We start from the raw sequence: 21,380 nt of genomic DNA on the forward strand, positions 1-21,380 counted from the left end.
AAAAAAAAACTAGCCGGGCGAGGTGACGGGCGCCTGTAGTCCCAGCTACTCGGGAGGCTGAGGCAGGAGAATGGCATAAACCCGGGAGGCAGAGCTTGCAGTGAGCTGAGATCCGGCCACTGCACTCCAGCCCGGGTGACAGAGTGAGACTCCGCCTCAAAAATATTAAAAAAAAAAAGAATATTAAGGTGCTTTGCTAATATCCTTGTTAGTTTTGTGGACAAAATCAGTACTTCAGTTTCTTGTTTCTTTTTTTTTTTTTTGAGACGGAGTCTTGCTCTGTCACCCAGACTGGAGTGCAGTGGCACGATCTCAGCTCACTGCAGCCTCTGCCTCCCAGGTTCAAGCGATTCTCCTGCCTCAGCCTCCCAAGTAGCTGGGGTTACAGGCACACACCATGCCTGGCTAATTTTGTTTCGTTTTGTTTTTGAGATGGAGTCTTGCTCTGTCGCCCAGGCTGGAGTGCAGTGGCGCCACCTTGGCTCACTGCAAGCTCCGCCTCCTGGGTTCATGCCATTCTTCTGCCTCAGCCTCCCAAGTAGCTGGAACTACAGGCACCCGCCACCACACTCGGCTAATTTTTTGTATTTTTAGTAGAGATGGAGTTTCACCATGTTAGGCAGGATGGTCTCCATCTCCTGACCTCATGATCCACCCGCCTCGGCCTCCCAAAATGCTGGGATTATAGGCGTGAGCCACCGCGCCTGGCCACATTTTTCTGTATTTTTAGTAGAGACAGGGTTTCACCATGTTGGCCAGGCTGGTCTCAAACTCTTGACCTCAGGTAATCCACCCACCTCAGCCTCCCAAAGTGCTGGGATTACAGGCGTGAGCCACCATGCCCAGGCCAGTACTTTAGTTTCTTAGCAATGAAATCCACCCAATGTCAGGCGATGATGATTCTTATTTTACTGATTTATACTGTTCGTTCTCTATTAATGTCTTATCTTCCCCAACCGATTTTGAAGTTGAGTGAGGACTGTGTTCTGCGGGTGTCTTGAGTCCTCCGAGGCACCGAGCTTGGTGATGTGGACTCAAGAGCTGCTCGTTAGTGAACTGATGGCTGGGAGCATGGTGCATCCCACATCACCTGACTTACCTTGGTGTCCTTCTTTGTAGCCTTTTGTCATACACGATATGGAGACACTGTGTATGGCTGAGAAGACGCTGGTGGCCAAGCTGGTGGCCAATGGCATCCAGAACAAGGAGGCGGAGGTCCGCATCTTTCACTGCTGCCAGTGCACATCAGTGGAGACCGTCACGGAGCTCACGGAATTCGCCAAGGCCATCCCAGGCTTCGCAAACTTGGACCTGAACGATCAAGTGACACTGCTAAAATACGGAGTTTACGAGGCCATATTTGCCATGCTGTCTTCTGTGATGAACAAAGACGGGATGCTGGTAGCATATGGAAATGGGTTTATAACTCGTGAATTCCTAAAAAGCCTAAGGAAACCGTTTTGTGATATCATGGAACCCAAGTTTGATTTTGCCATGAAGTTCAATGCACTGGAACTGGATGACAGCGATATCTCCCTTTTCGTGGCTGCTATCATTTGCTGTGGAGGTGAGTGGTTGATTTAATCTGCCGGTGTCATGTCACCGACAGGCTCCTGTCTTGAAAATTTTGACAATGGGAAATGTAGTACCAGCTTGAGCGGTTCCAGTGGAGGGGACACTCCCAGGGTGGGAAGAAGGCTGACCTCCAGTCACTGCTGAGTAGAATTCAGTGGGAATTATATCAGTATTGTACAATATTATAGTATATATTGTTATTATCTATAAAGACATTTAATATTATGTAAATGTATGACATTTTAATTATAATATTAGCCAGGTGTGGTGGTGCACACCTTTAGTCCCAGCTACTCAGTAGACTGAGGCAAAAGGATCTCTTGACCCCAGGAGTTCAAGGTTGCAATGAGTTATGAATGCATCCCTGCACTCTAGCCTGGGCAACAGAACAAGACCCTATGTCTTTAAAAAAAAAATTATATATTTTGCACAAACATATATATAGAGAGAAAAAGAGGTCGGACATGGGCCTGTAATCTCAGCACTTTGGGAGGTCAAGGTGGGTGGATCGCTTGAGCCCAGGAGTTTGAGACCAGCCTGGGCAGCATGGCAAGACCCCATCTCTACAAAAAAAAGTACAAAAAATTAGTCTTGTATGGTGGCATGTACCTGTAGTCCCAGCTACCTGGGAGGCTGAGGTGGGAGGATTACTTGAGCCCAGGAGACAAGGGTTGCAGTGAGCTGAGGTCGTGCCACTGCACTCCAGCCTGGGCGACGGAGGAAGACCCTGTCTCAGGAAAAAAAAAAAAAAAAAAAAAAAAAAAAAAAAAAAAAAAAAAAAAAAATATATATATATATATATATATACACACACACATACATTTCATTTATATTATAATTATGTCTAATATTCTAAGCAGATATGATTTGTATATTATTTTCCTATATGTATTATATAATGATGTATTCATATTATAGACAATATTGTATGAAGTTCAATACAGATGTCAGTATAGTTGCTGTCACAATCGGTTATGTTGATGAAAAGTATATTTCCTAATGCAAAGTATAATATCAGTCAGTAGCCAAGTGGCAGTGACTGCAAGGGTTGCTTTGCCCGAGGAAGCAGATCCCAGGGAAGGCCAGTCTGGTCCTCTGTGTGGAAGCTGGCTCTGCAGTGCCCACATTTTTGGCTCGGTGTCACCTTCCTTTAAATAGCCCCGTCTCAGGTCTAGGAAGGTCATCCATCTACTGTAAACTCGGCTGACCTTACCCAGGCTTGGTGGAGACGGATGGGTCTCCCACACTGCCTGCAGCCATACTGCGCCCCAGGGATTGACTCACTGTCAGCATGGAGCTGACTCAGCCCTACCAGCCATGCCTGTTACCGTCTGGCTGGGCACAAGTCAGACGAAGGAAGTCCTTGCGCCCTGGCGTAAAGTGTACAAGGACAAAGCAGTCACGCATAATTTGTCCTTTAGTATGGTCAGGATGTAGCATTGTGGGTAATATGCAATTGCAGAACTATTTATATGTAGCATGATCACAGTTTTATAAAGGAAATTATAATCCTATATCAATCCTAGGTATATAGAAAAATGTCCAGTGAGATAGATGTTAAACCTATTATGGTGGGATTAAAATTATGAGGGGGGATTTCTTTCCAATTTTCCAAAAATTCCTCTTTTTTTTTTTTTTTTTTTTTTTTTGAGACAGAGTCTTAGTCACCCTGGAGTGCAGTGGCACGATCTGAGGTCACTGCAACTTCTGCCTCCTGGGTTCAAGTGATTCGCCTGCCTCAGCCTCCTGAGTAGCTGGGATTACAGGAACATGCCACCACACCTGGCTAATTTTTGTATTTTTAGTAAAGATAGGGTTTCACCATATTGGCCAGACTGCTCTCAAACTCCTGACTGAGGGTGACCCACCCACCTTGGCCTCCCAAAGTGCTGGGATTACAGGTGTGGGCCACCACACCCGGCAATAATTCCTCTCTTTAGAGACTTAATAGTTATAGCCCCAGCCACTCTGGAGGCCCCGGCAGGAGGATTGCTTGAGCCTAGGAGTTCCAGTCCAGCCTAGGCAACATAGCAAGACCCCTTCACTAAAACAACACAAAAACAAGAATTTTAGAAATAAAAACTTAATAATTATATTTACAACCAAAAACAATGAAGATTTTTAAATCCTCATCACTAGCAACTCTGTTAAGAATCATAGCAATGGCTGGGTCTGTAAGGGAGCACCGCCTGCTGAATATGGCTCAGGGCAGTATTTTCTGGACCAAGAATCAGGTCTCATGCTGTGAGACTGTCCCAGGAAGTCTAGTGCCAGCTACCCCAGGCAGGTCATCTGGTGTGAACGCTGGCTCTTCCTGCACCAAATCTCAGACCTGCCCCATCCTCCTCCCCACTCCAGGGTCTCCTGAGTGTCCTTTCCAGCCAGTACGCACCCCCAATCCTGTCCCCGCTTCATTTCCCACTCCATGGTCTCCTGAGCATCCTTTCCAGCCAGTACGCACCTCCATCCCGTCCCCCCTTCATTTCCCACTCCACTTTCTTTTCACCTGACTGATATTAGAAGGCTCTGTAACAGAGCTATATACACCACAAAACCTAGTTCTTTTTTATTTTTTATTTATTTTTTTAAGACGGAGTCTCGCTCTGTCACCCAGGCTAGAGTGCAGTGGCATGATCTTGGCTCAATGCAACCTCCGTCTCCCAGGTTCAAGCGATTCTCCGACCTCAGCCTGCCGAGTATCTGGTATTACAGGCGTAAGCCACCATGCCCAGCCTGCAAAACCTAGTTCTAACACAATCACACTCCTTAAATATGGTGGAACACTTGAAGCTGAATATCTAGTTTCGACTCAAGAGCTTCATTTCCCATACTATGCAAAACTGGTGGTTGTTATCTCCAGAATGTACTGTTCCTCCTAATAGCTCTAATTTTCCTCCCTGACAGGTGGTCGTCAGGTAAATCACAAGTGAAAGGGCCATACCATAAGGTGTACTTAGGGCGCTATTGCCGCCTCATAGTATTAATATTTAGGAAAGAGTACTGGTCCTGTCTGTCCCTACTTCACCTACTGACTTTGGAAAAACCCATGTCTATCTTCCAGTCAAGTTGACAACATCCAAAGGCAGCTCAGTTTTTTTCTAAGAAAGGCCACATAAAATAGGCATGTTTGGTTCCTGAAACTGATAAGCAGTTCTTAGATGATTAGCACACTCAAACCTCTCTCTCTTCTTTCGAGACTAGATCGCCCTGGCCTTCTAAACGTAGGACACATTGAAAAAATGCAGGAGGGTATTGTGCATGTGCTCAGACTCCACCTGCAGAGCAACCACCCGGACGATATCTTTCTCTTCCCAAAACTTCTTCAAAAAATGGCAGACCTCCGGCAACTGGTCACGGAGCATGCGCAGCTGGTGCAGATCATCAAGACGGAGTCGGATGCTGCGTTGCACCCGTTGCTGCAGGAGATATACAGGGACATGTACTGAGTTCCTTCAGACCAGCCACACCTTTTCCAGGAGTTCTGAAGCTGACAGCACTACAAAGGAGACAGGGGAGCGGCACAATTTTGCACAAATATCCACCACTTTAACCTTAGAGCTTGGACAGTCTGAGCTGTAGGTAACCGGCATATTATTCCACGTCTTTGTTTTAACCAGTACTTCCGAGAGCGTAGAACTCAAATGCTGGGGGTAGGTGGCTAATCTCAGGACTGGGAAGATTAAGGAGAGTGATGCTTAATGGGCTGATTTTAACTCACCCGATGTTAATCAATGCACATTGCTTTAGATCACATTCGTGATTTACCATTTAATTAACTGGTAACCTCCAAATTCATGGTCTGTCTTCCCATACACCCTGCTTTTGACTATTGTGCTCCTTTATAATTCTGAAAACTAATCAGCACTTTTTAACAATGTTTATAATCCTATAAGTCTAGATGTATCCAAAGGCGAAGTATGTAAAAAGCAGCAAAATATTTATTTCAAAGACTTCATTTCTGTTTCCTGAATCTAAAGAAAGACAACTTGCTGCTTTTTAATCATAGGATGGAGAATTTTAAAGAACTGTTGGGGCAGGCACAGTGGCTCATGCCAGTAATCCCAGCACTTTGGGAGGCCAAGGCAGGTGGATCACGAGGTCAGGAGATCGAGACCATCCTGACCAACATGGTGAAACCTTGTCTCTACTAAAAATACAAAAATTAGCCAGGCATGGTGGCGCGTGCCTGTAATCCCAGCTACTCGGGAGGCTGAGGCAGGAGAATTGCTTGAACCAGGGAGTTGGAGGTTGCAGTGAACTAAGATCACACCACTGTGCTCCAGCCTGGTGACAGAATGAGACTCTGTCTTAAAAAAAAAAAAAAAAAAAAGAACTGTTGGATAAGCTATCAAAATGCAGCTGTTGTTTTGTTTTTGGTTCACTGTTTTCGTGGTTGTAACTAATATGTGGAAAGGCCCATTTCCAGGTTTGTGTAGAAGAGCCCAGAAAACGGAGTCTCAAGACCCCGGCTCTGGACTGACATAAGCTAGCGCCCATGGTAAGCGGGACGAGACAAGCTCCCGAAGCCCACCAGCTTCCTGCTCCACTCGGCTCCATCCAGTCGACCTGAACCCACCCAGTCCGGCTGTCTGTGGGAATGGTGGCGTTCTTACGGAAAGACTGTCAATGTTCCTCCAGGCCCCATTTGGCAGCTCCCATATCTTTTGTTATGTTGCTTTTAAATAGATGATGCTTTATTGTTTTAACTCTTGGTGAGAGTAGATGCTCTCTGGAGCGGAGAAGAGGCACATGTGACCTCATAGCCTGGGCTGGGTGGGAGCTGGTCACCCTGGGGATGGAGAGAAGGGGTGGGGTCTCCTTCAAATGGCAGTTTTACTTCAAATGGCAGATTTCATAAGAGTTAGTTATTTTTTACAACGGTTTAGGTTAAGTCTTCTTTGTATGTAAGGTAGTTTTTTCAACATCCAAAATATTTGTTTTAGCCATCAAAACCAACTTATCAACCTCAGTCCAACTGCGAAGGCAGCGTTGATTATGGCAGTTTGTCAAGAATACATGGACCTGGAAACACTTTTTCTGTCTACCTGGTAGATAAAGTGTCCCGTCGAGAATTTTCAGATCTGGACTGGAAATGCCAGGACCACTGCCTCCAGGGAGTCGCTGTGCACCTGGAGGTATCGTCGATGCCTCTCCCCCCATCGTTAGAAAATTTGGCTCTTCTGAGGTCATTATTATTTTAAGAATGATTAGGATTGATAAGGGTCCCATGGCCAGCAATATGGAAATGCAAGAGTGGGAAGGACACAGTGTGAGACTTCCTCTAGAAAAAAGTGAAAGTTAGGATTAGCACATCCTTTTTTAAAAATTACAAATTTAGTCCTGTTTTGGTTTTTGCAATCAGGCCAGGCGCAGTGGCTCACACATGGAATCCCAGCACTTTGGGAGGCCGAGGTGGGAGGATCACTTGAGCCCAGGAGTTCGAGACCAGCCTAGGCAACATAGCAAGACCCTGTCTGTATACGAAATTTAAAAATTAGTTCATCGTGGTGGCATACACCTATAGTCCCAGCTACTATGCAGGCTGAGGTGGGAGGATTGCTTGAGCCCAGGAGGTTGAGGCTGCAGTGAGCTGTGATCTAACCACTGCATTCCAGCCTTGGTGACAGAGTTAGATTCTACCCCTCCAATCCCTGCAAAAAAAAAATGGCAGCAGCAGCGGCAGGCAGTCTGCCCAAGTGTCTTAGGAACCAGAAGCAAATAAAAGTGTTTCCATATATGCCACCAGCCAAGTGGCCATCGTAATTCAGAAAGAAGCTAGCCTTTGAGTGGCATGGTCCATCCGTTTCAATAGTATTTCCTAAAATGAGAAGCCCCTGTGTTGATGAGACCCAGGGGCTGGAGGCCAATGCCACGCTTGTGTTATCCACCGCGACCCTGCAGCTGCTCGCTCTGATGTGCCCTGTGCCATTCAAAGAGACATGGCCCAGGAAAGTGAGCCTCACGTCTTTCAGAGAAGTCATTGTTCTGTTTACATTTTCATAAAACCTGCTCAAAATAGCCCCCCGTCTCAGACTTTCAGCAGTAACAGTAAGCTGACTGGCACGTTCGAAGTTAGCTCCCAGGACACTCAGCAGCGATGGTGAGCATTTGGTTTTCTTAAGGCCCAGCAAGACTTCCAGGGACATCTCTGATGAAGCCAGAATGGAGACACCGGTGACCTCAGGCTGAAAGTCACTCAACATTGGTTTCTTGTGTTGATAGGGAAGGAAATCACACATTCCTATTTCTTTAAATAACAAAACCACTAATTGCCACTCAATGCTAGAATATTTTGGGTCACCTAATCATAGATTTCTCAGGGCATCAATACTCAAATATAGGTGCCCCAGTTCAAATGGGAACTATTAACAGAGTGCATTTCTTGCTTGCTGGGTTTCAACAGACATCAGCCAAAAGAACAAAAGAGATGTCAGGACAGATTCCGGAGTGTCGAAGCGCATGTGTGGCACCCGCTCCCCCTGGCAGCAAATGCAGGAAGTTGAAACTTTACCCACTCTTCAACAAGTCATTGTTTAAACACAGTTCTTCGTTTTCTCAACTTTCAATAGCAAAAAGTGCCAAAGTCTTCAGAGACCAAACAGCCTTGGTCTATTGTGCTGACCAGGGTGAAGGCATGGCACGGGGCTCCTCCCAGATGTGCCTCTCGTGTGCCAGCCGGCTGTGGCTCGGGAGCAGACGCAGGCCTCTCCACCGTCCAGGGGAGCCTGGCGGCGCATCCCTCCTCTCCCACCTCCTGGCACTTCCAGCTGGGTGTCCTACATGCTGGATTCTGTCCCCACCACACTTCCAGAGGCTGGAGAACTGCGCAGGCCTAAGGCCGTTTGGATGAATTGTCAAAACAAGATGCTTCCAGTTATAGCAGCAGGAGCGGGACTGGGAGCACGGGCTGACGGTTGCTGGTGCCTTTCATTCCATCTCGCTTGCCTGTTTCCCCTTGACCTTTCCTCCATCTCTAATGAGAAGAGTATAAAGCATCTTCCTAATGGGTGTGTTTGCTATACAAACATAATGGACGTGAAGTGGGGCAGAAACCCAGAACTTGGCATTCAAGGATACCCAGGAGAGCTGTCCATGTTTTAAAGAGCTGTGTTTTGTTTTGTTTTGTTTTGCATTTTAAGAGCAGAGAAGGTACCTTTCTGCTGCGCTGACGCATTTCTTACACTGGGCCATTTAAGACCCCAAGGGAAACAGCCTTCCTGGAGCATTCATTGTCTGGAGGTTCCGGGGACAGGGACAGGGCAGCCTCCCAGAGCTGAGCAAGAGCTCAAGACACAAATGAGAGATTTGCTACACCATGAAAAGTCAACAACTTAGCCACCACTTCCCCGCAACGGACCACGAAACAAATACCTCAGCAGGCCCTGCGGGAGTGCCAGAGCTGAGATGCACACACTGCGGCGTCTGTAGTTAGGGCAGGTGGGATGGAGACTCCTCGAGTGGGCACACCTGAGCCTGCCCACACACAGGGGAGCAGCATCTCGTATGACATCTGGTAGGAACTTCGGTTGTGTAAAGGGAGCCTTGAAGATACGTGCAAAAGGTGCTACCCCAATTTGGTGAAACTGACATTGGGCACATCCTGGGCTTAGGAGAAGCGGCCGATGGTCCTGGCCTGCAGTGACACACAGACCCCACCGCCCCCAGCAACCCCTCTCCTCTTCACCTCTTCCTGCTGGCCATGCGGAAGCCGCTTCCTCAGAGAGACCCTACCAGATATGGATGGAAACAGATGCATCAAAGCAAGCCTTGATGAAACCGTGACCTCCTAAGGCCTGTCTCCTCTGAACTTGCACCTTTGCCTCTCTGTGTTTGGTACCAAGCACTTCCCACCTCGAACTCCCATTTTCAAACCACTGTAGCTCTGGGCACTTTCGATACTTACCAGCTGTATACAGAATGGAGGGTCTTTTGGTCCTGATCCAGTGGCCACACCTGTCTCTGGAATGTCTCACTCAACTCCAGTTTTAAAATGGATTCATTGTTTCAACCCAGCAAGCCCAATGCACCCAGCTAAGACTGGCTTGACCGACAGCCTGGCCTTTGGTGGGGGGCTTCCTGGGGCCTGGGAAAAGCTGGCTACCTTCAACAGCTGGTACCTCTTCAACAGTGTGGCCTTTCAAAATGCAGATGCCACCAGGAGAACGTGCCAGGTGCCCACAGCTCACCACCTATGGATGCCAAGGCTCTGGGCAGCTTTCAAAGCAGGTTCCTGTGGTCTCCTCAGCTGTCTGAGGGGTTAACAGCAAATCAGCCTCCATTTTAAAATGAAAACACCAGCCTCCAGATGTAGGGCCTGCTGGGTGTTGCTAGCGCTGGGCCCCAGGCATGGTGCACTTTCTCCACCTCCTGCAGCTCCCTGTTGTTGAGAGACACCTACACCTGGTGAGTGCAAGGACAGGTGACCCAGGGGCCTGCAGTCTTGTCCTCAGCTCCCATCTCCTGGACTGCCAGCCTCGCCCTCTGCAATTAGCATGGTTGGCCTGATGCAGGGGTCCTAAGGGATTACTTTTTAGACTTTCTTTCATGTTCAGAACAGTCGTATAGATTCAGGAGGGGCAAGGAAATGATGCTGTCCATAGAAGTCACCCATGAAGACTGATGCCACCACCTGAGGGCTCATGATTATGAGGAAGTGTCCACGGGAACCTCTCATCCACAGGAGGTTTGTCTCAACACTGCTCATTTTTACGGCACTGGCATTGCCAAGCATGGGGAAGTATCCGCTCTTCTCATGTTAAAAGTGGCCCAGCTTCTCTTAACTCGGTCCAAGCTGACTTGTTCAGTTGTACTGGAACTTCTTACCAATCAAATATTTACATGGAGCAAAGGGGGCTGTGTGCACCTCCCTAATGGCAGGGATGATGGCAGCTGTCATTCAAGCCTACCTTCAGACGTCACAGTCTGGAAGTGAAATGTCCACAAATATCTGCGGCAGAAACGGCTGTAAGGACCACCCAGCTGTGAGGCAGCTTTACAGACCAAGGAAGGGTTGTGGCAAATAAATGATTAACCTGCCTCCACTGTGCTGAGGGCAACCAAGGCCATCTCACCAAAGGATTACTCGATGCCATTAAATCATCCCGTGAACTTCCTGCTTCCGAGTCCATGGCCTTTGCCCAGGGCATGTACTCCTCTGAGAGGCCTTCTGCCTAGAAAGATCTAAGACTGTGTTCCAACGGTTGAGGTGTAGGTTTTTGCGGGGATTTACATATTTTCAGGTGCCATTTTGACAGCATTCAGGAAAACGGTCCTTGACCCCATAGACTAGGGTAAGAATAAAGGCAATAAATTTGGTCTGACTCAGAATATAGGAGATCCATATATTTCTCTGGAAACCACAGTACGCACTAAAATGTGAAATTGAAGGTTTTGTTAAAAAGAAAAAGATAATAAGCTTCATGCTTTGTTTAATTACATAATGATTTCCATTACACTATTTCTGTGAAATGCAGCAGGTTCTTAAATGTTATTTCAGTGGCATGGGCTGGAAGCTTATCACAAAAAGCCATGTGTGTGGCCTTCTTATTAGAACTGAAAGAGAGAGGCTGGTGCCCAAGGCTGCTGCCTGCTCCACCTTTGCCAGCTCTGGACATCTGAGGACGTCCCTGCAGATCTGGAATGGGGCCATCAACTGACCATTTGCTTCTCAGAATTTCAGTTTGAGACATGAAAGGTATAATCAGTTGCTTTTCTCCCCACAGAGAACCCCTTTTGTGAGGGGAGAGGAGCTATGGAATGTGGTTCATCTGAAACACATACAACTACATCCTTCTGGAGTCCTTTGCCAACAAAAACAGACCAATAGACCAGATCGTGTCCATGTTCAATGTCATGTCTTGATGGACACAGCTGATGACCTCAAGTACATGAGTGGTCTCATGGCTATTAGATGGATTATTTGCAAAAAAAAAAAAAGAAGAAATAATTGATTTTTACATCATAGCAAACTAAGACCTGGGGAGGGGGTCAGTTTTTTTGTTTTTGTTTTTTTAATTTGCTAGTTGGGTCAAATGTGACAAGAAGAGAGTCTACCTGCCACCTCTTCTCTTGCCCCTCTTCCGCCCACATCCAGCATTAAAAATCCATTCATTTAATGAACAAATAAAGTGCCACGCAAACTGGCGCACAAGCAGGCCCCCAGCCCATGCACCCTGGCTCCTAGGAAAAGTGGTGACCCGGGTGCAGGGGGCATGCTGCAGGCCTGGGACGTAGTCGGGCACCTTCCCCGGACCCCCAGGCCTTGGCTCTGCCTCCAGTCAGAGGGGGTCAGCCTTCAGGCCCCGGAGAGGAGCGACTGGCCGATCGTTTCAGAACAAAATCACTCACTTTTGGCAACTTCACTTTTTTTAAGGCACAGTCAGTTCCTTTTTCATGTACCTCACAAAAGATGAAGACCACGTAGTACTCTTTTTGGTAAGATTACAGTGTTCATGTTAAATATCACTATTTTTTCTACATTGTGTGGTAAAAAGAACTGTGTTAATAGTTATATCTTAAATACTGTGATTTGAGTTTTTAAAAAATATCCTAATACAAATATTTTACTAACTTACAATCATTCATCTCATAACAAATATTTGGATTCTTCTGAAATCAGTGTTGACTCATATTCTTAAAAGCCTGGCTCTTGACCCTATTGGAAACACAAAGGAAGCTGACATCAAACAACTAAAATACACTGTGCACAGGCGTGTATGCACACGCACACACCGTTTTTCATTTCTCTTGAGCCACGCAGAATTCACTTTCAATGTGGAAATCTCTTCCCATGACCACACTGTACATGCACAGAGCACAAGGGAGGCTATCTTTAGACACTTGCACCAGCGAGGCCTTAGACTCCACGTTAGAGGCCACCGAGTTCATACGACAGTGTTTCCCTAAAGACCCTTCACTGTTCCTGTTTAGTAAATAGCTGTCTGCCGTTCAGGGAACTCTTACCTATGGGTTATTACCAAAGAACTTTGGCAATTGGAAATGTCCTGATGGAAATTCTTTGCACATGCCGGTTCTCTGGCATCTTCCAGGTGGCCCAACCCAAAGCATAAAGCAGAAACCACAGACCCCGTGAGTCTCCCCATACCCTGTTTCCAATACCTTGGCAAAACTTCTCGGTGCATATTGGTTACACCCTCTGGGATCCATAATGCCGTTAGGCTAAAACCCTAGGGGAGAGGGCTGACAGACACGCGACAATGGGGCAGATCCCAGAGCAGGGACTGGGCCCAGTCTCTCCATGTGCGCTCTGTTAGTGCGTGCCTTATACTCTCAGTATTTTGGGGCTTACAGCTTCTTCTTTGTGCTAAACAGGTGCAGTTCCAAAGTAGGAACTGCCACACAGGCCCCAGCATCCTCTCTCCAACTTCATACTTCTCTCCTGGTGGGGGGAGCGGGCATCCAGGACCTCCGGAATCAAGGGTGTGCAGAGAAGGGTGAAAGTAATTTTTCTAGTCACATGAACTGATTGGTTCCAGGCAATTAGAAAATGGCTATAAAATAACCTTAATTTTTAAAAAAATCTTGGGTCTTCATTTTCCTATTAGGAGACTGAACTGACCACATGTATTGATTTATATCCTGAATATATGGGAACTTCTGTGTTTGGGATGTCCTACTGTAAGACTGATGAATGTACAGAGTTAATTTCAGGGTACAGTTCTGCCTTAATGGTTTTAAAAAATAAACTATTTTTTAAAATTTTTTGGTGAGTTTTGAGTGATGGACTGTTTGGTCTAAAAGAACCAAGTCCTCAGCTGTGGGGTCCGCCCTCCGCCAGAACAGGCCCTGCACCCCTCATGGAGGCTGTCTCCACCTGCAGAATCCCTCTTGTGTCCTTCAGCGTACAGGAAGGATTGAGTACAATGTGGCTCCAGAACACGACATCCTTTTGTCTGAAGTCACATACAACAGGAACTTTTAAAGCAGTGGGCATCTTAAAATCCATCAGTGTACAAGTCAGTAAAAACGCTTTATTCATTCCTTCATGTGACAGTTGGCCTTGAGTAGTTACAAAGACAGAGCAGTTCCTGCCTCTCAGAACTCTAAGCAGACATTCCAGAGCTCACAGATCAATGTCCCACCAGCTGCTACCCTGGAAGCTTCAAGGAGATGGGGAGCCTGGAGGAGGGGGTGCTGCAGGAACCCCTGGCAGGCAATGGGGTCAGGCTTCGCAGGCACCCAGGACTGAGTCTGAGATGGCAGGGGGCAAGCAGACAGGCAGGCAGCGGGATGGTCTTGAGGTGTGGGGTGAGGGCAGGAAGCCCACGGCATTCCTGACTTGGGGTCGAGGAAGACAGAATGGAGGGGCCAGAGCTGAAGCCAGAGCCTGAGGGAACTGGAAAGGCTAGAAGCCAGCACTCAGCTTCCTAGGAGACCCCAACCATTGCCGGGTCAAGTGCCCAGGGAGAATGTCGGGTATCCAAACGTTTCAGTGGGAGATTCCTTTCCATACATGAGCTGGTTATTTGGGTTTTTAATTATAACCATAATACATGGTCAAGGTTAAAAACATTTTCCAAGCATCACATAAGGATATGAAGTAAAAATTCTATCCCCCTCTAGACCTTCCAGACTGGCTCCAGAAGGGCAGCTGCTGTCAGTGATTTTCCTTACAGAGAGACCACTGCAGCCACCTCCCATGCATCATGGCCCCGACACAGTGTGGCATCTCCCCTGACAGGCACCTGCACGTGGCCTCTTAGGAGCTGCCCCACTGAAGGAGGTCATCCTTCTCAGTCACATCTGAGCAGCACTCATTCAGGCCTGGGCCCTGAGGGGCATGTGGGGACACCTGGCCAGGTTCCTGGCTGTGTCTTGTCTGGCATCTGCCTTTGGGCTACCCTCTTGCTACAGCTCCCTGGGCCTGTGGCTGCTCCAAACTGGACTCCAGCTCCCCTGGGCTGCAGTGCTGCTCCCAGTGGTCCAGAAACAAGGCCAGGCATGGCAGCTCCCAGCTCAGCAGCATCCCCGGCGCAGGCTGGCCCAGGAGCTCTGTGCAGGGTGCTGCCCGATGACCCAGCCCTGGCTGCACTCACATCCGAGAACCGGGCTGGCTGGGGGTCCTCTTTGATGGAGCTTTCCTTTTCTCCAAGTCTTGCCGAATTTCCTGAGGAAAAGCACTGATGTTCTCCTGGACACAAGGGAGGCAGAATCTCTTGGAGTAGAATAAGCTGCACTCCTGAAAGAAGGGGACAAGGATGGAGACTGAGTATCCTGGGAACACGGCGCAGCTCCTCCCAGGGTCTAGCCCACACTTGGGGGGCTGGGCTGGGGCTCCAGCACGCACAGTGTGGGCAGGTGGCCAGAGCTAGACCAGCAAGAGGGAGAGCCAGGCCTGAGGGCCTGGCAGGGTGTCCAGGAGAAAAGCAATGCAGGCCTGGGCTACCCTGGGTGGGAACAGCTGGGATGAGACAGAAAGGCTCTGGGGCCGGCTCTGCTCCATCACGGGGCAGTGATAATAATGGAAAGCTGGAGCACAGGCCATGCCCAGAAAATCCCAGAGTCCTCCCCTCCCAGCTATCACAGCAGGAGCAGTGGCCACCTGGTGCTGGGAGCAGCAGGGGACAGGAAGGACAGCCCCACAGACCAAAGAGGCCATGGACGAGCCAGCTAGTCTGGGCAGGAGGCCAGAACTGTCCAGCCATGTCCTCTCTCCTCTCTCTTACACGCTAGAACTCCCGAGATTCATCACGGCGCACAGCACATGGCTAAGGATGACATTCCCCAGCCCCCTCTGTAACTGGGCATGTGAGTCAGGCTGCTCAGGGGTGTCAGCAACTGTGTGTGCCACCTCCTGCTCATGCCCTTTGAAGGAATGGACTGTGCTCTCACATCTCTTCCCGCTGCCTGGGATGCAGATACAATGGTGGGAGCTGCCCCAGCCACAAGGGACCCAAACGGAGACTCTGCTGAAGACAACAGGGGTGCCCTTCCAGCCGAGGCCACCAGTTCTGGACTCTTACATGGGAGAAAATAAGTAAATAACTATCTGCTTTACTTAGGCCACTCTTATTTTTGGTGTCTGTCTGTTCTTAAAGCTTAGCGTGCTCGCAAACATAAGGCTGCCCTCCTGCAGTTCTTAGAAAAGACCTTTAGCCATGTAGATCGCTCACTAACAACTTACTGTTTTAACAAAGAAAGCTGCAGACTCGTGGTACCTGCGTGGGCCCCCCACCTCTGCCACCCCGCTGCTCACGAAGAGCAGCCCAAGACCAAGGTGTTGCATTCAAGACCTCCACCTCCTCACCTGGCCCACACACCTCTGCAGTCTTCCTTTCCCAGCTTCTCCTGGACCGCCAGCTCCTCCATAAGCCTCAGATACTCCCATGCCACCCTGCGGAGGTTCCTCCCACCCTGGCCCATCTCGTCCCCCTGGCTGTTGATACAGCTCCCCTTTGTGTGTGTCGCCCTGTGGCAGATGCTCAGGGACTTCTCGGACTCCAGGGTCACTCTAAGTACACTGGTCATGCTGGAAAAGCCACACTGCTCCACTTCCATCCGCCCTTGGGTTTTCAGCTACCCAGGTGAACCTGGCCCACCCAGCCTCTCTGAAGCTCAGTTCCCTCATCTATAAAATGGGTGGAATATAATACTGCTTTACCTGACTAAGTTAGGGGCAGGACCTGACTAAGTTAGGGGCAGGTCCTGAAGCCTCTGCAGGAAAACAGGTCCCAAGCACAGGACCTGGCACACAACAAGTGCTCAAGAAAGGACAGTCCCTTCTCCTAGGAGATCCCTCCAAGAACACCTAGAAAGTCAGTCACCATCCTGGTGAGAGGGAGCACAAGGACTGTCTGTACGGTTGGTGGGGAGGGGAGGAACCCTGAGGGGCCACTGGGGTAGGTGCAGAGCCACCAAGAACCTACTTCCATTCCTACACCAGGCTGAGACCCTCTAACTGACCCTAGCTTGCCCTCTCACCTCTCCCTTTCATCAGCTGGGGGGCCCCATCTAAAATGGGGTGAACCAGCTGGTCCCTCCCTCCCAGTCCTCTCTACCCAGTGAGAGCTCCAGGATAACCAGAGCAAGGACAGGCGGCCCCAGCCCACGCTGCTTACCCACCGGGCCCACACACACCAGCCTGCTGCACAAACTGCAGCGCGAGCCGAGGACCAGGAATCTGTCCTTGTGGGAGGTGAAGGGATCCTTCATGACATAGCTTTCCTCCAGGAGGCTGCAGGAGAGTGATGCCAGCGTCAGAACAGCCCAAATCTCTGCTGTCGGAAAATCAGCCACAAGCTATGGCCGGGCAGCAGCAGCCTGGACCTCCGCAGGGCCTGTACACCTGCGTGGGCTCATCAGGGCAGGAGACTAGGCCGCCCGTGCTGCAGGGCAGTGACAGAAAGGATCAGCAACTGGGGGCCACACTGGCATTGAAATTGAACCTGCTCTCACCTCTGTAACAGCCATGGTAGAGAGAACCCCTTGTTCTCAGCCAAAGCAGGGCTGCTGCAACATGGGTCCCCAGACCCTGACTGATTCACCGGGGTGGGGGCACAAGGCCACCATTTGAATACCCCAGGCCTCCCTACACCCCAAGCCACACCCTCACAGCCCCTGGAAGCCAGCTGGCCTCACGCTACACATCACAATGAGACCACAGAGTGACATGATGACACTCAGGCTCCTGGTCAGCAGAGGGACCACAGCCAGCAGGAAAAAGCCACGCTCCCCGCCGCCCCACTGCATCCCATGTGAGTAACACACCGGCCGGCTTTCCAACAAAGTGGCATTTGATGAAGGACAAGCTGGAGGTCAAGAGATAAGCCCCTGGACCCACTGGCTCTAGTCCAGTCTGCGAGGGAGAAACACCTCCCATTAAGAAAGTGTCACGGCAAGGGTGCAGCCCCAAAGTGGGAGGCCACCATAGGTCCCCCAGCTGCTGAACTGCTCCCCCACAGCTAGAGCAGGTGTTGGACTCTGGGCTAGGTGTGGAGGAAGGTTCTGGAAGAGTCAGACCCCAAGCCTTGCCCAGGCCTCCAGAGATTACACCGGAAGCATCCAGAGCCTGGCCAGGCTGGGGCCTAAAGCTCCACACCCGAGCCAGTTGTCAGACCTAGGCGCAGCACCCACCAACCAGCACTGGGCACAGGCCTCCCTGGCTCTGGCCCAAGAGGCATGGACTCACACCATCGACTGGGTGTTGGGGGGCTCCTGTCCCACATAGCTGTACGGAGCGGTCAAGGCACAGAGTTCACACTCAAACACTCCCAGAGGCCGGCACTCTGCATGGGACGCCATCTGCAAGATCAAGAGATGGGGTGTCCCTGGGTCACAGGCTTTCTCAGAAATCCTGCCCCTTTCCCAGCTATGAAGACCCTAATGATATAGTCCTAGGACAGTTTCCTGCCTCCCCACCGTACCCTTTTCTCTATCCCCAGCTGAAACAGGTTTTCACCGGTGCCCAGAGTGACAGGATTTGCTGTCCATATTCCAGTGGTTTAGGTTTTTGTACTACTAGAGAGAAGGATCCAGACAGTATCCAGCCAGAGCAGTCATCTCTTCCTCCGGGTCTGCACCACAGTAAAAGCTTTCTGGTCTCCCGCTCTGCCGCATTCTTAACCACAAGCCCCCAGTGAGCGCTGGTGGAGAAGAGGCCAGAGTGGGCGCAGACTCTCCTGCTTCTGCTGCTCCCAGCTGCTCTATGCCCTCACACTAGTCCACACGTGGTATACAGCATTTCATTAAAACTGTTTTCTTATCTGCTTGTATGGAACCCCCTTCTCATGCTCATGGTTGGGTCTATGTAGCCTCTCTTTCCTTAGATTTCTAGCTAAATGGCTGCCATCTCATGGGTTCATCAAAAGTTACGATTTTGCTGATTACCCAGCTCCTTCTTTGACTATGGAATCAAGTACGACATTATCAGCTGGCCCCTAGCTCTTGGCTGTGAACTCCCCTGGCCTGAACTGAGCGTGGTGTATAAAGGCATATCAAATGCGATGGGATTCCCGGCTGGGTAACCCCAGATGCAACTCCAGGAAGCATGGGTTACCAATGACTTTAAAAATTACAATCTGCCCAGGCGCAGTTGCTCATGCCTGTAATCCCAGCACTCTGGGAGGCAGAGGCGGGCAGATTACCTAAAGTCAGGAGTTCGAGATCAACCTGGCCAAAATGGTGAAACCCCATCTCTACTAAAAGTACAAAAATTAACCGAGCATAGTGGTGGACGCCTGCAATCCCAGCTACTTAGGAAGCTGAGGCAGAGGAATCACTTGAACCCAGGAGGCGGAAGTTACAGTGAGCAGAGACTGTGCCACTGAACTCCAGTTGGACTACAGAGCGAAACTCCTTCTCGGCTGCGGTGAGCCGAGATCGCGCCACTGCATTCCAGCCCGGGCGACAGAGCGAGACTCTGTCTCAAAACAAAACAAAACAGAAGTTACGATCTCGTCACGGGTGTGCGTGAACCTGATCCCGCTTCTCTTCTGCACACCGGGGCGTCCTAAGCCCCGGCCGAGGCTCCTGGGGACGGCGCCTGTGAGCAAGGACGGCTGAACTGGTCCGGGGGTTGCTGGTGGTCCCCGCGAGCCTCCGCGTGCCCTCTCTCGCCCCAGCGCTGCCTGAGGTCGGGGGGACAGTTCCGTGAGGCCCACACCCCGCTCCTCGGTCCCGTCCCCAAAGCTGAGAGCTGCAGAGCCGACCCCTGGCGCTTGGAACCCAGCAGGCCACGCTGGCGCGGAACTCAGTCCCGGCGAGCGGGAGGCGCCCTGAAGCAGCGCAAGGCGGACCCACAGCGCGCTCGCCCCCGCCAGGCAGCCTCCTCGAACTCACCGCCGCCAGCGTCGCACGGCTTCGCGTCCAACGCGCCTGCGCGGCCCCGCCCCACGACGGCCCGACCAACCCCGGTGCAGTCGTAGACGCAGACGCAGGCGCGGAGCGGAAGGCAGGACGTCGAGGTGGTTTTCCGCCTCCGCTTTGCTTTTCTGGTAGGGCGGTCCACTGCGCGGTTTTCGGCTCTAAGCTTCGAGGCCGTCTGCGGGGTTGGGCTCCGTGCTGAGGGGCGTCCCGTCTGGCCGTGCGCTGCGGGAGGGCGCGGGCCTGGCCTGCTGTCCTGGCCGCTGCGAGGCGCTCAGCTTCTCTCTGAGTGTTCCACCGGGTTCGATAGGGTCGAGGTCGCCGGCGCGAGGCCCCCGGATAGCTGAGGGGCGCGAGGGCGCTTCCAGTCTCCCATCCGCTCTCCGGCGCTGCGGGCTAGACTGCCCGTCTATCCCACCGGGACGTCTGCCCCCGTTCGCAGGAGGGGATGTGTCGGCCAAACGGGGGTCTCAGGACCTGTCCTTGCTCCTCCAAAGCCCACGTGGCCTGCGGCGCCCCTGGGGTCTGCGCCGCGTTCTCCTTTAGCCTCCCGGGCCTCTCTGCTGCCCCTCGCCCCTAGGCACCAGGCACACCTGCTTGCCTCTGTTCCCGCCCGTGGCCTCTGACACACCGTGCCCTAGACCCAAAATGCCCGCCCTACTCCTGGAGCCTCCCGTGTGTGAGAGGCACCTTTCCCTGGGGTCAGGGGCCCGGACTCTGAAACCGGTCTGGGTTTGCCTGTGAGCCCCAGTCCTCCCAGCTGGAGTCCCTCGCCCCAGCCGCAGCGGGCCTTCACCTGTGCTTTGGGGACGACAGGGTGGCCGCCCTCCTTCCCCCAAAGATTTGAGGGTTTTGCTCCACGCGGGAGGTCTGCCTGTGCCAGCAGCCCGCAGCCTTTCACGTGCTGTTGTGTTACAGGGCCCTCTGTGACCTTTCCCTATGCCGAGGGGTGCTTCGTCTCTGTTCCTGAGAGACCAGAATTTATTCTTGGCTTGTCAAGCCACATTTGTAGGAATGTTGCCAAGTTGCAGCAGGCTGGGGTCTGGGACTTGCTCCTTTGGCGAATTGCGAAGTAAGGATGTAGAAGGCATTTTAGCAGTCGTGGAAACCAGAACAACTCTTAGACCTGGGCAAGAGCGGCCCCAGGAATTAGCAAGCAATTAGCAAGGAGCTGGATTTCGATGACCGCCACTGTGCTTAGTGCAATGGCATTCGATTCGTTAGATCGTTTCAAAGATGACATACTGGGTTGTTTTTGTTTTTGTTTCTAGAGGTGTCTAAAGATGGAACATCTTGAAGCATTTTGAATTTGACCTGTGACTACCGTCAGATACAATGATGGTAACCCCATAAGTGCCGTTAAAGCAATTTGACTTAGGTTAGACAGGTTAACATTAGATGCATTAGAAGAGTTAAGTGAAATAATAGGCAGCATTCAAAGAGCAAATCGTGGTCTTTGGCAGAAAATAGTTAATTTTGTATTTGAGCTGTCCAGTTATTACAATTAGAAAAAACTTTAAAGAATCCAAAAGGATTTAAAATATTGCATTAAGTTTTAGGAGAAAATGGTTTCCCAAAAGTAACTGCATATGAAATAAGCACTAAAATGACATTCAAGTACAATGTAAGAAAATCAGAACTAGAAGCATTTGCTGGAGTCCGAAGAAAAAGATTTATGTACGAATGATTCTGAAACTAACTTCTATAGAGACTATTTTCCGGCCATGGTAGATCAAGGTATAAATTCTACTGAAGAGAGAGAGTCAAACAAAGTGAGTAACCTACCACAGTTTTCAGTTTTCTTTATAATACCCCAGCAACATAAAAGAAAAACGTAAGAAATCCTATATGGATCTAAATGTAAGAAATGATGATAATGGTGAAATAACAACATTATTTTATATAATGAAAATATTGTGTAATATTTTCTGCAATCCCGATAATTTTTCAAACGCGCCCTTTCTACAGTGTTTAAACATGATATC

The 21,380-nt window shown here is 50.1% G+C and overlaps 2 protein-coding genes across 12 annotated transcripts in view; one reads left to right on the top strand and one right to left on the bottom strand.

Moving 5' to 3' along the window:
• The window catches only part of PPARA (peroxisome proliferator activated receptor alpha), a 94,321-nt gene extending 81,024 nt beyond the window's left edge, over nt 1–13,297 (top strand). The window contains exons 7-8 of one of the 2 annotated variants that reach the window (XM_023221737.1): nt 1,120–1,567; nt 4,777–13,297. In XM_023221737.1, coding sequence (XP_023077505.1) covers nt 1,120–1,567; nt 4,777–5,021 — 693 coding nt within the window. In that variant the 3' untranslated portion in view covers nt 5,022–13,297. The remainder of the gene's footprint in view (nt 1–1,119; nt 1,568–4,776) is intronic. The other variant, XM_023221740.1, reaches the window with a different exon arrangement.
• Nucleotides 13,298–13,546: 249 nt separating this feature from the next.
• CDPF1 (cysteine rich DPF motif domain containing 1) lies at nt 13,547–19,413 on the bottom strand. Of its 10 annotated transcripts, none has more exons than XM_023221751.1 (4): nt 19,372–19,413; nt 17,723–17,835; nt 16,657–16,768; nt 13,547–14,773 (listed from the first exon to the last, which is right to left on the bottom strand). In XM_023221751.1, the coding sequence occupies exons 2-4, from the start codon at nt 17,833–17,835 to the stop codon at nt 14,627–14,629; spliced, it is 372 nt and encodes a 123-aa protein (XP_023077519.1). In that variant the 5' UTR covers nt 19,372–19,413; the 3' UTR covers nt 13,547–14,626. The 10 variants fall into 10 exon arrangements, with proteins under 10 accessions (XP_023077519.1, XP_023077517.1, XP_023077509.1 ...); XM_023221749.2 differs by having other exon boundaries at nt 19,009–19,409; XM_023221741.2 differs by having other exon boundaries at nt 16,653–16,768; nt 19,009–19,409.
• Nucleotides 19,414–21,380: the final 1,967 nt, after the last annotated feature.

The sequence above is a fragment of the Piliocolobus tephrosceles genome, chromosome 19 (genome assembly GCF_002776525.5).
Source record: "Piliocolobus tephrosceles isolate RC106 chromosome 19, ASM277652v3, whole genome shotgun sequence".
Lineage (NCBI taxonomy): Eukaryota > Metazoa > Chordata > Mammalia > Primates > Cercopithecidae > Piliocolobus > Piliocolobus tephrosceles.

What these genes read in the sequence shown, in the direction of transcription:
- CDPF1 (XM_023221741.2), bottom strand. Translation starts at nt 17,835, where the DNA reads ATGGCGTCCCATGCAGAGTGCCGGCCTCTGGGAGTGTTTGAGTGTGAA. An exon ending in CCCAACACCCAGTCGATGGT is followed by an intron (nt 16,769 to 17,722) that starts GTGAGTCCATGC and finishes ACTCTCCTGCAG; the next exon opens with CCTCCTGGAGGAAAGCTATG. An exon ending in GGTGTGTGTGGGCCCGGTGG is followed by an intron (nt 14,774 to 16,652) that starts GTAAGCAGCGTG and finishes CCCTTCTTTCAG; the next exon opens with GAGTGCAGCTTATTCTACTC.